This window comes from Callorhinus ursinus, unplaced genomic scaffold (assembly GCF_003265705.2).
Source record: "Callorhinus ursinus isolate GAN/ISIS: 27379988/994484 unplaced genomic scaffold, GSC_fseal_2.0 scaffold48, whole genome shotgun sequence".
NCBI classification, from domain to species: domain Eukaryota; kingdom Metazoa; phylum Chordata; class Mammalia; order Carnivora; family Otariidae; genus Callorhinus; species Callorhinus ursinus.
This window is the reverse complement of record NW_027397110.1, coordinates 3,400,086-3,412,697: the sequence shown is the minus strand read 5'-3', so window position 1 is coordinate 3,412,697 and position 12,612 is coordinate 3,400,086. Positions and strand designations below refer to the sequence as shown.

Below are 12,612 nucleotides of genomic sequence, written 5' to 3'. Positions count from 1 at the left end.
GGGCCTGTCTGAAGTGGGACACGCACACACATGCACACACACGGCTTGTGGGGGGACTGAGGAGCCGGGCGGGCTCAGCTGGGTCTGCTCCGGCCTCAGCCCTGACCTGCCACCGGCCTCTTTCTGTGCCCGAGGGACCAAGGTCTGTCAGAAGTCAGGGGCTTGCCCAGGTCTCTTGCCCCAGGAAGCTGGACTCGGGCCCATCTTTCTGGCTCCCTTCCGCACAGAAGTTGAGTGAAGCTCCTTCTGCAAGGAGCCATCTGTCTCGGGGGTCCGTGGTGGGAGGGCTTGGGCCAGCTGCTGGGGACGGTCCGAAGTGTCTGTGGAGTGGGCAGAGCTCAGGGGCTCAGCAGGTGAGAAGGTCCTCGGCCCGCCGCTCCCTAGCCCAGCCACGCTGTGGCCCTGGCGGGAGCCGGTCATGCCCAGAGCACCCCCTACGCACACCCTGCTCCTCGCCTGAGAGCCAGCCCACAGGGCAGGCTGTAGGGCCCACTTGGCTGAGTCTGGCCTCCTGGGGAGTCCGCGGGGCCGTGTGGGCCAGACGGGCGCCACCCCCCTCCCCCGCTGTTGCCATGGCCAGGGGCAGGCCTGCCTCCCAGGTCCATGTGGAGAGGACCCCAGGCTGTTGTGTCTGGGCTCAGGAACCCTCTGCCATCTGGGGCCCGTGTGTTTACAGGTCCAGCTTGCCCGCAAGACTCTGCAGACACTGCCCCCAGGGCTTTTGTGTCTGCACGCAGAGCGTGCGCCAGCCGGTGCCCGTGGCGGGGGTGGAACATGGGTGGGGAGAGGGGGAGGCCCCCAGAGGACGTGGGACAGAGGGGAAGGGGGACCTGGAGGGGGGGATAACAGAGGAAGGGATCGAACAGAGTGGAGGCAGAGAGAAAGCAGGGCAGGGCGCGGGGAGAGAGGAGACCCAGAGCAGAGTGACGGGAGCTGTCGCTGGGGCAACGGGGCCTGAGGGTGCAGCTGGTCCCAGATGTCCCCAGGGCCTGCTGGGCTCTGCCCAAGGCCATCTAGCCCAGGTGCTCTCCTGGGCACGCACTGTGAAATCCCCCACCGTCCCACTGGCAGCTGTGGTAGCCTCCGGCGCCCCCGTGGAACCCACGCCCTCGGAGGTACGTTCCTCCCGCGGGCTCGGGCACCGGAACGTGCACCTGGGTCCTGGGACCCCAAGCCCGGACATACACAAGCAGGGAGCCACGAGGGTGGGTCCCCAGGAACACAGGTGGAGGTCCAAGGAGGCAGGGCCAGCCCACCTGGGAGGCCAGAGGGGCTCCTGGGCCAGGGCGGCGGGGCCCGTGCACAGCAGCTGGGACCCAGGACCTGTGGGGAGTGACGTGCGTGGAGAGGACAGGCCTGGGGGAGTGGGCTCTCTCGGCGGGACCCGTATCCCCTACTGTGCAGTGGACGGAATGCACGCAGTCGGTGCTTAGTCTGTGCTCATCCTGAGCCCGAGTAGTCGGCAGGATGACCATACAGCCGTCGCTGCAGGGGTGAGGACGTGCTCAGGGCCAGAGGGGAGGGCCACCCCTCTTGCGTGCACACATGCCCTCCTGCAGCCCCAGGACTGCCAGCAAGGTGGGGCTCATCATTTCCATTCTGTTCTGCCAGAAACGGAGGCTGGGGGCTGGGAACAGCTCAACTCCTGCCTCACCTGTGGTCCAAGAGCCCCTTTAGGATGCTGGGCTGGGAGGTGCCAAAGGTTTCTGGGGGACAGTGACTTGCTTGGTGGGATTTGTTTTTGAACTGACTCCGTGTTGTTCTCCCTGAAGTCTGCCCAGACTTGGCCCAGGATGGGGAGAAGTCTGGGCACGGGAGGCTCCCTCCGTCTCTAGTGCCTTCCCCTGCACTGAGCCCCTGGTGCCTCCCCCATCTGCTCAGCACCCAGCGGTGGCTTGTTCCCTGAAGGGACTTGGCCCTGCTCTGCCCCAGCACCTTGGGTTCCTGCGGACAGACGGGCTGCCCTGTTCTTCAGAAGTTGGTGTGCACAGGCCTGACACCGCACGACAGAACCGTGCTGAGGAACCACGTCTGCCTGCTCCAGGGCCGGCCCGTGTCTGGTGCCCACAGCCGAGGAGGCACAGAAATTTAGTCTAATGCTAAACATCCAGATAGCCTTTGTTTACCCAGGTAGAAATTAAGGCCTTAAAAATACCTTGCGTTTGATCTTCTGGTCCCAGTACAAATATTGACAAAATGCAGAAGGACGAGCTTCATTCAGTGCTTACTTCTCGGTTCTGAGCAGCGCTCTGGCTGGGGATGGTTAACCCTGAAACGTGAGGAGAGATGTGACGAGAAAACCCTCTGGGGATGGGTTGCAAGGAGAGCCTGCCCTGTGAGCTGCATCGGACAAAGTCACTTTCGATTCGGGTCCCGTTTCTGTGCCAGGCCCTGAGCTGGACGCCCCTCCCATAAGAGCCATCGCTGTTGCTGACAGCCCTGCTGGGTGGATGCCTTGTGGGGGCAGAGGCTCGGGGAGGTCCAGGGCCCAGCCCCGGAGACCACCAAGCCAACCAGCAGCAGCAGAGCCGGGGCCTGGCCCCAGCCGGCTCAGACGTAGAACCGCTTCTGGATTCCAGGGCCGTGTGGCCTCGCTGAGGGGTCAGGCTACGGGATCCTAAGAGACGGTCTCCCCGGGTTGCGGGCAGGAGGCTGGGGACAGGGCCTCCAGCTCAGGCCCTCTGTGCAGTGGTGCACAGGGTAGGCTAGAGGGTTCTTCCCGCTGGAGTAAAAGCAAGCGGCACCCAGACCCAGTGCGGCTGGGAATGCCCGGGGCTGCTGTCCGGGCTCCCTGGTCTGGGCTCGGTGGGGTGCTTGGCCTCAGACATCTCCCTGGTTGGAGGCCTTGTTGCCCAGTTGTTACGGGGCTCGAAGGCCAACAGGCCAGCTCTGGTGGGAAAGCACAGGCTCGCACTCTGCTCCGCAGCCAGAGGTCCCTGCCCCAGCACGGCTGCGTCTGAGCTGCTCTTCTCCAAGAACACCATACCCACCGAGCCTGGCCAGCCTTGGAGGCCTGGGAAGCCCGAACACCCCTGCTGTCACCTGGAGGAAGAGAAAGTGAGTGTCTCAGACATGGGGCTTCTTGGGGTCACCTAGTACAGAGGGGTCTGGTCCTCCTGAGCAGCGGCGTGACCTGGCTTGGAAAATGGAGAGGTCTGTGGGTTTCTGTTCACTCGTGCCTAAAACACGGGAGGGGGGGGACGCCTGTCTTGGCTGTGTGAGTGTGGGGGAGTAACTTAGCCTCTCTGTGCTCCTTCCTCCTCTGTGGATCAGGCTGTAATGGGGGCGGATGGGGGCACTCGCTGCGACGGGCTCAGGTTGGTGCCTGGCGTGTGGCCGGTGTGGGGTGTTGGCGTTTGCCCCGTTTCCGACGGGGCGCATGTGCCCGGGTAGTGGCACACACGTTGGCGGCAACACTGGGCAAATGGGGATTTGAACGGGGGCTCTTGGGAGAGGTCCTCCGTGTCCTCCGTGAAGACAGCACCTTGTTCACGCTCGGCAAGTTGTCAGGACAACTGTGGTCACACGAGCAACGGTGACCATGGCACCTGCCCGCCACACCGCCACCATGGCAGCACCCACCCTATAGGAGAGGCAGGGGGCTTCCCTCCCAATCCCACTCCCCTGTTTCCTGACACAGGCCCGGCCCCTGGCTCGGGATCAGCCCATCCCCATCGGAGCACAGGGCCTGGGCTCTGCCCCGCTGCGTCTCCCCGCCCCAATGCCCTTTGAGGGCCCCCCACCGCTGGCCTCAGCCAGAGCCACGGCACGGCAACCCCCTGGGCCTCGGTCTGCTGGTCTTAGGTTTTCACTCTGCACCGACGGGGAGGGGGGCCTGGGGTTGGCCCCGTGGCCCCCAGAGTAGTCTTGCTTGTCTCTGCCATACATTTGGGGTTCTGAGTGAGATCTGGTAAAGACAGGGAGACCCCACGGGCAGGGCAGAGTCAGAAAGATGCGAGCTCTTGGGGTGTACCCACTGCCTAACAGGCTCTGCTCCGGAGAGCCTCGCAGTCCAGCAGGTATCTGCCGGGGCAGCTCCGTGTGCCCCCGGAGGGCCACAAACAAGGGGGTGGGCTGTCACCGGACAGACGCAGCTCGGGAGCCTCGGGGTGTGGGCTGTGTCCGGCTTGGGGCCCCCATGAGGCAGGTGCTGCAGGAGCTCAGTGTGGGGGGGACGCGGCCAGGCATCCGCGGAGCTGGTCTTGCTGGTGTCGCCCTGGCGCTGTCCTGGCATGGCCCAGCCCTGTACCCGCCAACAGCGGGCAGTGTGAAGCTGCCAGCCTGGACCCCGGGTGGGATGGGCTGGGATGTCCCTGGAATGCAGGGCAGCCCTCGGGCCATCTGGACAGAGGCCGCCCCACGCCGGGCAAGCGAAGACCAGCCTTTGAGGGTCTGGGGCAGAGGAGGATTTTCATCCAGAAGGAGCCTGGGCCTGGGAGGCCAGGAGCCTATATGTTCACCCCTGCCTCTCAGGGTCACTGCCTCGAGCTGGGCCGCCCCCTCTGTAAGGCGGGAGGGCATCCGTGCCACTGCTCCGGGCAAGGGCCCGTCCCCAGGACCACCCAGAGCCCCTCGAAGGGGTGAGGGCGCCTCTGGCAGCTCAGGGTGGCCGGGGGCCTGGGTAGGAGGAAGAAGGTTCCAGAGAGGGCACCGCCTGCCCCCGTCTTTCTGGCCAGGCCCTCCTGGGCCTCTGCACAGGACAGGCGGCCACACTTCCAGAGTGGACATTCCTCCTTCCTGCCCCTGGCGGCCGGCTGCCTTTGTCTTTCTGGGGCTGCACAAAATGGCCGCTGCAGCCCTCCGCCATTTTGTGTGTGAGGCAGGCAGGCGAGCGGGTGGCCCGGCAGGGGAGGAGGGAGGGAGACCACTGCCCGCCCGCCTGCCCCGAGTGGCCTGGACAGAGCCCAGCACCAGCCCCCGCCCCAGCCCGGCCTTGGCCGCGGCTGCCCTGGGCTTGGCACCAGCGCACGTCTTGGCAAGGCCGTCCGGGAACCCCGGCCCTTCACCCAGCCTGGCCAGCCCCCTCGCCGCCCCCCAGACTTCCCTGACGAGCAGACGGAGATGCTGCGAAGCAGAGCCCAGAAGAGCTATAATTAAAGCCATGCTTCTGGAGGGAGTCCTTGGCAGCCACAGGGCCGGCATGGACGGTTCTAGAAATGACGCTCACCCGAGTGGGTGGGGGTGGGCTCCCCAGACCATGACAGGGCCGGGTCTTTTCTAGGCCACGCTGGGGAGAGGAGCAGCACGCTCAGCTCTCCACTTGCCACCCCACACCCTCACCTGCCTGGGGAGCCTCCGGGTTCCCTGGCTGGGCCTTGGGCTGGGCCCCCGGCTCCCGGTGGTCGGTCAGGTTTCCGGTCTGGACGCAGGTCCTGCCTGTCCTCAGGAAGCTGGGACGGGGGCTTCCTGGAGGAGGTGAGCTCCGTGCCAAAAGACTAGGGTGCCGCTCTGCAGCTGGGCTTCCCCTGGCGCCTGAGCCAGCTGAGATTCTTCATCGAACAAAGCTGGGCTGAGCCCGTTCCGGCCCAGCCCACTGCCCTACATGGTCCTGTCTTCTGTGGAACCCACATCCCCTAGATCTTGGCTACCCTGAAGAGATTTTTCCGGAGCTGGGAGCAGCTGGGCGTCAGGGGCCTCCTTCTGTGCCTCTTGCTCTGTGCTCAGCGTTAACAAGCCCACGGCTCCGACAGTGCCCAGTGGATCAGGGGTAGCATGTTACGGGGGGACACGGTCGCGCAAAAGCAGGCTGCCCGGCATCCAGGGAGTCTCGGCCGCGGGGCCTGGGGAGCCACATGGAGGAGACGCCAATGTCTCTGGAGCCAGCGCCGGGCCGTTCGCTGTGGGCCACCGTGCCACACCTGCCTTGGCAGGTGGACGGGAGCAGCCAGCCTGCCAGCCATCAGCACCTGCCCGCAATGTCCAGCCATGAGGTCCTCAAAGGGCAGCGTACCTCCTAGAGGAACTTCATGAAAATGTCCTTGTACAGAAGCAGGGCATGGCATTTGAGGTGTGTGCATTTCAAAGGGGCTGATGCTGTTTCTCAGACAGCGTGGAGTAATGCCAGGCCAACCTGGGGGCCCGGCCCGACCTGTGTTCTCTGCATGGCTGAGGGTCAGTCCCGCACTGTCAAGGGACAGACACCCAGATACAGCGCATGTGTGGCAGGGTAGGGTCTCGGGAGCTGCGTGAGGCCTTCCCAGACACCTGTGGCCCAGCCAAGCCCTTCAGGCTGGGAGGGTTGCTGGACACTGCCCCAGGCCCTTCCCAGACGCTCTCTTCCTTGCGGTTCCCAGAGAGAACATTCCGTCACCGTGAAGTGAGGTTTACTCACGCCCAGGCTCCCTGTGGGGAAAGCCTGTGGGACAGCATGGTGGCCCCGTGCCAGGCCAGACCCAGCACCTCTTGGGGGAACACAGAGCGCCACAGCAGAATGACTGTCTCGGAGGGGACTGTCCCAGCTGGGGCTGCCGCGGGGTGGGCTTTCGTGATGGGCACTTTTAATGATAGGTGTGCATCCGGTCCTCTCCCTTACCCTTGCTCCTCGCCTTGTGACCCAGACCGTAGCTTGAACGGAGAACCTTTCAGACAAACGCGTGCCTTTGAGGTTAACACCGTTGCCTAATGACTAACACCGCATGGAGACACCCACAGGGTCAGAGAGGGCTCCGCGTCCTTGCTTTTGCCTTTGGAGTCCAAGCAAAGCCTGGAGTGGTGAAGACCCACTCTCCCCGCTGACACCCTCTCCGGGCACAGAGGCCCCTTGGCCTTCCTCCTGAAGGCCCTGGCATATCCTTGTCCCACTAGACAGAGCGGGCAGCTGAGGCCAGAGGTGCTGACTTGCCCAAGGCTCATCACTGCCTGGAGCCAGAGCAGGCTCAGAACCATGACCTGGTGGACCTCAGAGCCAGCTGTCCCCTCCTTCCCATGTCGGTGGCCCCTGTGGATGCAGGTGTGTCTGCAGAGCCGGCCAGCCTCCCCAGCCCAGCGCCTGCACCCTGGCTTCCCAAGGGCTGCCAAGTGTTACTTCTGTGGGCTTCCAAACTCCCACATCCGTGGCGTTGACAGTCCAGCCTCCGCTGAGTGCCCGGCTGCCTGCACCGTGTCCGCCTGCAGGTCTCTGGGCACGGGAAGGCAGGGAGCTGGAGCAGGACACAGGCTTCCGAGGTGTCCGTCATGGGAGGGGGGGGTGGCAGCCGGACAGGGAGGGTGTGAACAGAGAACGCTCGGGGCCCGGAGACAGAAGGAGGGCTGGGGTCTGTGCAGACCCATGGGGCTGGGGCAGCGGCTCCTATCTGGAGGTGCCACTTCCCTACCTGCGTGGCTTGTGCCACCCAGAGGGACGCAGGGCTGTGGAAAGAGCCTAGCATCAGGGAAATTTGGATTCCAGATCCGGTTTTGCCGCTCCGTCTCCAGGGTGTGCTGTTGGGGGCGGTGAGGCGCCTGGGCCGTGTACTCCCTGGGCTGCCCGAGCCTGAGGCAAAGGGAGAAGTCAGTAAGCTGGGTCCGTTCTGTCTGTAGGTTGGTGTTTTTATATCACGGACAATTTTGCATTCATTTTTAAGAATTTTACTTTAAAATATTTGTCTTGAATGCTGAGTTTTGGTGCCCCAGAACTGGTGTGCCCGAGGTGCGGGTCTGGCCGGCCTCCCTAATTCCCGGCCATGGTGGGCACACGGCGCCCTGCCCCGGCCCAGGTCGATCAGACTGCCATCTCCTTAACTTGATGGGCCATGTTTGCAGGGAGACCCCCCCCCCCGCCCAGGCCCCCGGATGCCACCCCCGCGTCTTTTTCCCAGACTCCATTGTTGGCACGGCTTGCCGAGCAGAAACACTGGCCGCTTTATGGGGAGAAACCTAATCGGGGCGGCGGGGGGGGGCGGGTGGCCATGGGGGGGGTTCCCGGCTCTCGGTGGCCCCGAGCCAAGCCCGAGGTGACTGCGGGGTGACACTGTCTGTCTGCCTCACTCGCTCCAGACATCCGCCCAGCCCTGAAAGGGCCACCTGCCCACGAAAGCCTCCCACACACCTGTCCCTGGCTGGCCTGGCTCCTCCCACCCGGCCCTGCCCAGCACCCTGCCCACAGGCAGACGCCGCGGGACCGGGCGGGCTGGTGCTGGCAGCCGGCGGCTGGTGGGGTGACCGCCGATTGCTCACTGCCCGGCAGCCCTGCTCGGGGAGTCCCTTTGATGGTGCGTTGCCAGCCCCCTGCTGCCAGGCCTCATCCGGGCCGACTGGGAAGGGTCCCTCTGGTCTGTCTCAGGAGGCCTGCCTTCCCCCCAGGCCGAGGCCCGTGGTGACCCCTGGGATTGTGGGGCAGGGAGGCCCAGCAGATCTCGGGAGAGAAGAATGCCATCACGGCCGCCGGGCACCTCTCCCCTCTGCCCCGCCACCTGCCACAGGGCTGGCTCTTCCAGACAGGAGGCCTGGGGCCCCCGAGAGGACAGCTGGCCCCAGAGCTGGGACAGAGCTGGGATTCCCCTGGGGGGGGCCTCTCTCAGCTTCCGGAGAGGCCCACACAGACAGGAGACAGGGCCCTCGTGGGCATGCAGCTAGAACAGCTGGGGGCGGGCGCCCCGGCAGAGGACAAAGACAGATGGGCCGGGGAGGGTCAGAGGCAGCCTGCGCTGGGCATTTTTCTGCTCCGGGAGTCTGGCGTAGGGGAGCCGGGGCTGGGCAGGGCCTGGGTGGGAAGAAGCAGAGGTGCGGGCCTGGCGGGGGGGGGGGGGGGGGCGCCAAGGGCAGCCTCTCGGGCTCCGCTTCCGTGCCCTCCAGGTGGTCGGCGGTCCGGCCATGTGCTTGTTTCATATCTGTGTCCTTTCCTTGGAGGACGTGTGTGGCTGGATCCCCTCCCTCATGCCAGTCCTGGCCGGTCATCCGGCTGGAATGGGCCAGAGCCAGGTGGGATGGTGAGCCATCAAGCTAGCCGTGGCTGAGGCCTCAGGGCGGGTCTCGGGAGCCCCTTCCTCAGGGTTTCTGCTCTCGGGAAGATCCCAGGCCTCGCCTGCCATGGGGCAGGAGCCTCAGCCTGGCCAGAGCCTCCTCTGTAAAGTGGGGACCTCAGCTCCTCCCTCTTGGGTCCCACCGACTCCAGGCCCCAGGGCGTCTGTGCGAGCCTGGCATGGTGCTCGCCGCCCAGCCCGGGAATGTCAGTAGCCCTGACCATTCAGAGATAAAGCCTGGGTCTTAGTGGTCTTTGAGCCAGAGTTGTCCAGCTCAGGGTGGCCACAGAGGCCCCTCTCCGGGCCCTTGCAGGGAGTGCGTCCCTGGCGAGAGGTGCTCAGGGATGCGGATGTGCGGGTTGGCAGGGGGCGTCCGGGGAGGAGGCCCGGAGCAGTGGTCCGAGCTCTGGCGTGGCTGCCTCTCTCCCAAACCTGACGCCTGTTACTCTTTTCCTAAATCCCGAACAGGTCAAGAAGCTTCTGTCCGTGGTGGGCCTTCCTCACAGCATGTGCATGTTAGGGCAGGACTCTGGGTCCAAGCGGGCTGCCCCCTGCAGGGCCCCCCTTCGCCCGCCCCGCGCTGGCCAGCCCAGCCTGAGCCCACGTGAGGTCTCGCTCTGTCATCCTGTAGGACACAGGCCTGCCGCCCCAGCCTCCATGTGGGTGCACGCCCCCGGGTGCCTCGCAGGATAGCCTCTGGCTCCCCTGCTCCCCTCCCCTGCTGTCCTCGCTCGAGGAGGGACGTGGTCAGAGCTGTGTCCCTCCCGTGCACCTCCAGGTCCTGCCGTCAGGCGTGGGGGCCCTTAGACGGGGATCTAGTGGTCCCGCTGCCAAACCTTTGCCCAAGGAGTACCCTCCACCCGCAGCCACACCTCTCCGCTTCCTGCGGCTCCGCAGCACGCTCCCTCAGCTGAGGCCCACGGCGCCCTGGCTGCGCTTGTGACCCCGTCACCTTTCACAGTTCTCTCTGGCCACCCCCCGCGACCGGACGTGGCCTGAAGGAGCCGTGGTCTGTTGCAGGGAGTCTGGATGGAAGAGGAGTGCTCAGCCCAGCCCCGCTCGGCACCTCGAGGACTCGCCTGTCCCTGGGGCTCTTCGCCTGGTGCACCTGCTGCCCTTGGGCTCGCCTTATTGCCTCGAGGGCCCTTTGGGGCCAGCAATCCTGGAGCTAGCCCCTTCTCTCTGCCCAGCCGGGAACCAGCCCTCAAGCTCAGCCCTAACGCACCCAGGCCACCTGTCATCACCCCGAGATGCCACAAGGTGGGTCCAGCCTGAGCAGGAACAAAGGCCAAAGGACGGAAGCCAAGTCACTGGGCTTCTCCCAGGCCAGGCTGGAGGCCGCGGGAGGGGGTGCTTGTGGGGACAGCTAGGGTGGACCAGGGTGTGTGTCTCCCTTTGTCGCCCTGCCTCGGGGGTCCCAGCGCATGGGCTGGCCTGGTGTGCGGTCTCTGCCTCCCAGCTGGGGCTGGGGCCCTCCCGGGGTTGGCCCTGCAAGCGCAGGAGCTAAAGCCCAGGCCTAGGGGACGGCAGGGGCTGTCGGAGTCTGCGTAGCCCCGCACACGTGGATTCCAACTCCGGCTAAGGGAGGCCTGGTGCTACCCAGACGCCCCGAGGGGCAGCTCCAGCACTGACCGCACGTCTCCGTGAGGACGTCCAGGCCCCCAAGGGCGTAAGATGTGCCCAGGGACGCAAGCAAGGAGACCAGCCTGGTTTTGCAGCCAGCTCCGCCTGCTGGGCTCCCCTGCCTCGTGTCGCCCTCGGCCTGTAGAGGGCCAGCAGTCACTGTCAGGGGGTCCCTACAGCCTGAGGGCATTGGGGTCTCAGCGGCTAAGTCTAAAGCCCAGGGGCCGTGCTTAGGGCCCCTCCCCAAGAGTCCTCTGAGACATTCAAGGGGGGCCCTGGCCCGGGAGCCAGGTCCTTAGCTCTTTTCTCCCCAGCAACATGAGGCCCACGGCAGCCAGTCACCCCACAGGGTCGGGTGGCCTCCAGGACGCCCAGGCCCCATCCGGGGAGTGGTAGCTGCCCCTGCGTATGGGGTTGCGCGTGAGACCTCCTTCGGCAGGCCAGGGCAAGGCCAAGCCCAGCAGAGCGCAAGAGCAAACCCCCCCCCCAACCCGGCGGGGGGCCCGGGCCCCCCCCCCCCCCCGCCAGCCCACTAATCTCAGCCTGTTTCCTCACTGTGGAGCCGGGTCAGTGTGCCCAGTTTCACGAGGAATGTGAGGACTGCACAGCCCGGCCCAGCCTAGCCTGGGGCCTGCCCAGAGGAGGCAGCCTGCCTGGGGAAGGGGACTGTGTAGAAGGCGGCCTGGGGGTTGGAGAGCTCAGAGCGCTCTGCGATTGATTCCCCAGGCGGAAAGCAGAATGTTCTAACCTCCGCCCTGCCACCTGTCGGCTGCGTGACCCTGCGAAGGCGATGCTACCTGTCCGTGCCCCGGTGTGCTCGCCTCTAAGACGGATTGACAGTAGCACTCACCTCAGGGGCCCCCGGGAAGGTGGTGGCCGTGGTGACACTGATCCAGGCTGACTGTGCCCTCGGGCACGGAGCACAGAGCCCTCCAGGGCCTCCAGCTCTGCCCCAGCTGCCCTCCCCAGGGGAGCCAGCTTCCTTGTCTGAAAGGAAGAACAGCATCCTGGGGCCTGTCCCGAGGTGGGGACAGCTCAGGTCACCCTGCACGGCAAGACCAGACTGACCAGAGCCCATGGGGAGGGCGTCCCCGCCTGTCCAGTGGGCAGAGGGAGCAGGTGTCTTGGGGCAGCAGAGAGGGGGAGGGTGGGTGGCCGGGGGGGGTCACTTACAGCACCCATGTGACACGCGTTCCAACAAATGATGGCCTTCCGCCGGGTGTCACCAGTGCAGATGTCCCTTGGGAACATTATGGCCACTCCTGTCCCGATGGGAGTGATCCAGTCACGGGAGCAGTACCCCGAAAGCCAGACTGCGATGCCTGTCTCCTCCCTCCCTCTGTCTCTCTCCCCTCTCTCTTTCCCTCGGGTTGGTGGTTTTCTCCTGTGTGGCCCCCTCTGCGTGGCTGCTCTGGGGCGTCTGTACTCCCAGGGGCCCTGCCCACCTGTCTGCCGGGATCCCCGAGCCCTTAGCTCCCGGCCGGCCCGTCCCCCCCGCCCCCGCCGGCCCCCATTCCCCGCAGCGCCCCGGCCCGCCTCCAGGAGGTGCCTCTGGAAGCCACGGAGTCCGTCCCTGCGCCACGACTGACGGCCCTTTGGGGTGAGGTAGTAGGTTGTATAGTTTGGGGCTCTGCCCTGCTATGGGTAACTATACAATCTACTGTCTTTCCTGAAGTGGCTGTAATATCGCCGATGGACAGCGTCCAGGACCCTGGCTGGGGAGGGGACAGGGGCAGGCTGGGGACGGGCAGCAGCCTTGCTGGGGTGGGGCGGGGGCTGCCATGCAGTAGGTCTGCAGGCCTACCTTCCACTTGCTGTGTGATCTTGGGCAGGTGCTTTGACCTCTCTGGGCTTCATTTTCCTCATCTGTGAAATGGGGACAAATGAGGATAGAAGACGATACTGTGTGAAGCGTCCAGAGCAGGGGACGGCTCACAGTTGACCCTTCCGTCCGCCTACACTGCACGGAGAGCCGGGGGACCGGTGGGGCAGTTTCTGCCGCCTGCCTCCCTTCCCCGCCCTCCCGCCCCCTGCGTCTGGACTGTGTCCG

The 12,612-nt window shown here is 65.4% G+C and overlaps 1 protein-coding gene across 1 annotated transcript in view; it reads left to right on the top strand.

Moving 5' to 3' along the window:
- The window catches only part of LOC141370847 (uncharacterized), a 39,909-nt gene extending 27,725 nt beyond the window's left edge, over positions 1-12,184 (top strand). The window contains exons 5-6 of the mRNA XM_073882605.1: positions 9,960-10,199; positions 11,289-12,184. Coding sequence (XP_073738706.1) covers positions 9,960-10,199; positions 11,289-11,463 — 415 coding nt within the window. The 3' untranslated portion in view covers positions 11,464-12,184. The remainder of the gene's footprint in view (positions 1-9,959; positions 10,200-11,288) is intronic.
- The last annotated feature ends 428 nt before the right edge of the window (positions 12,185-12,612 follow it).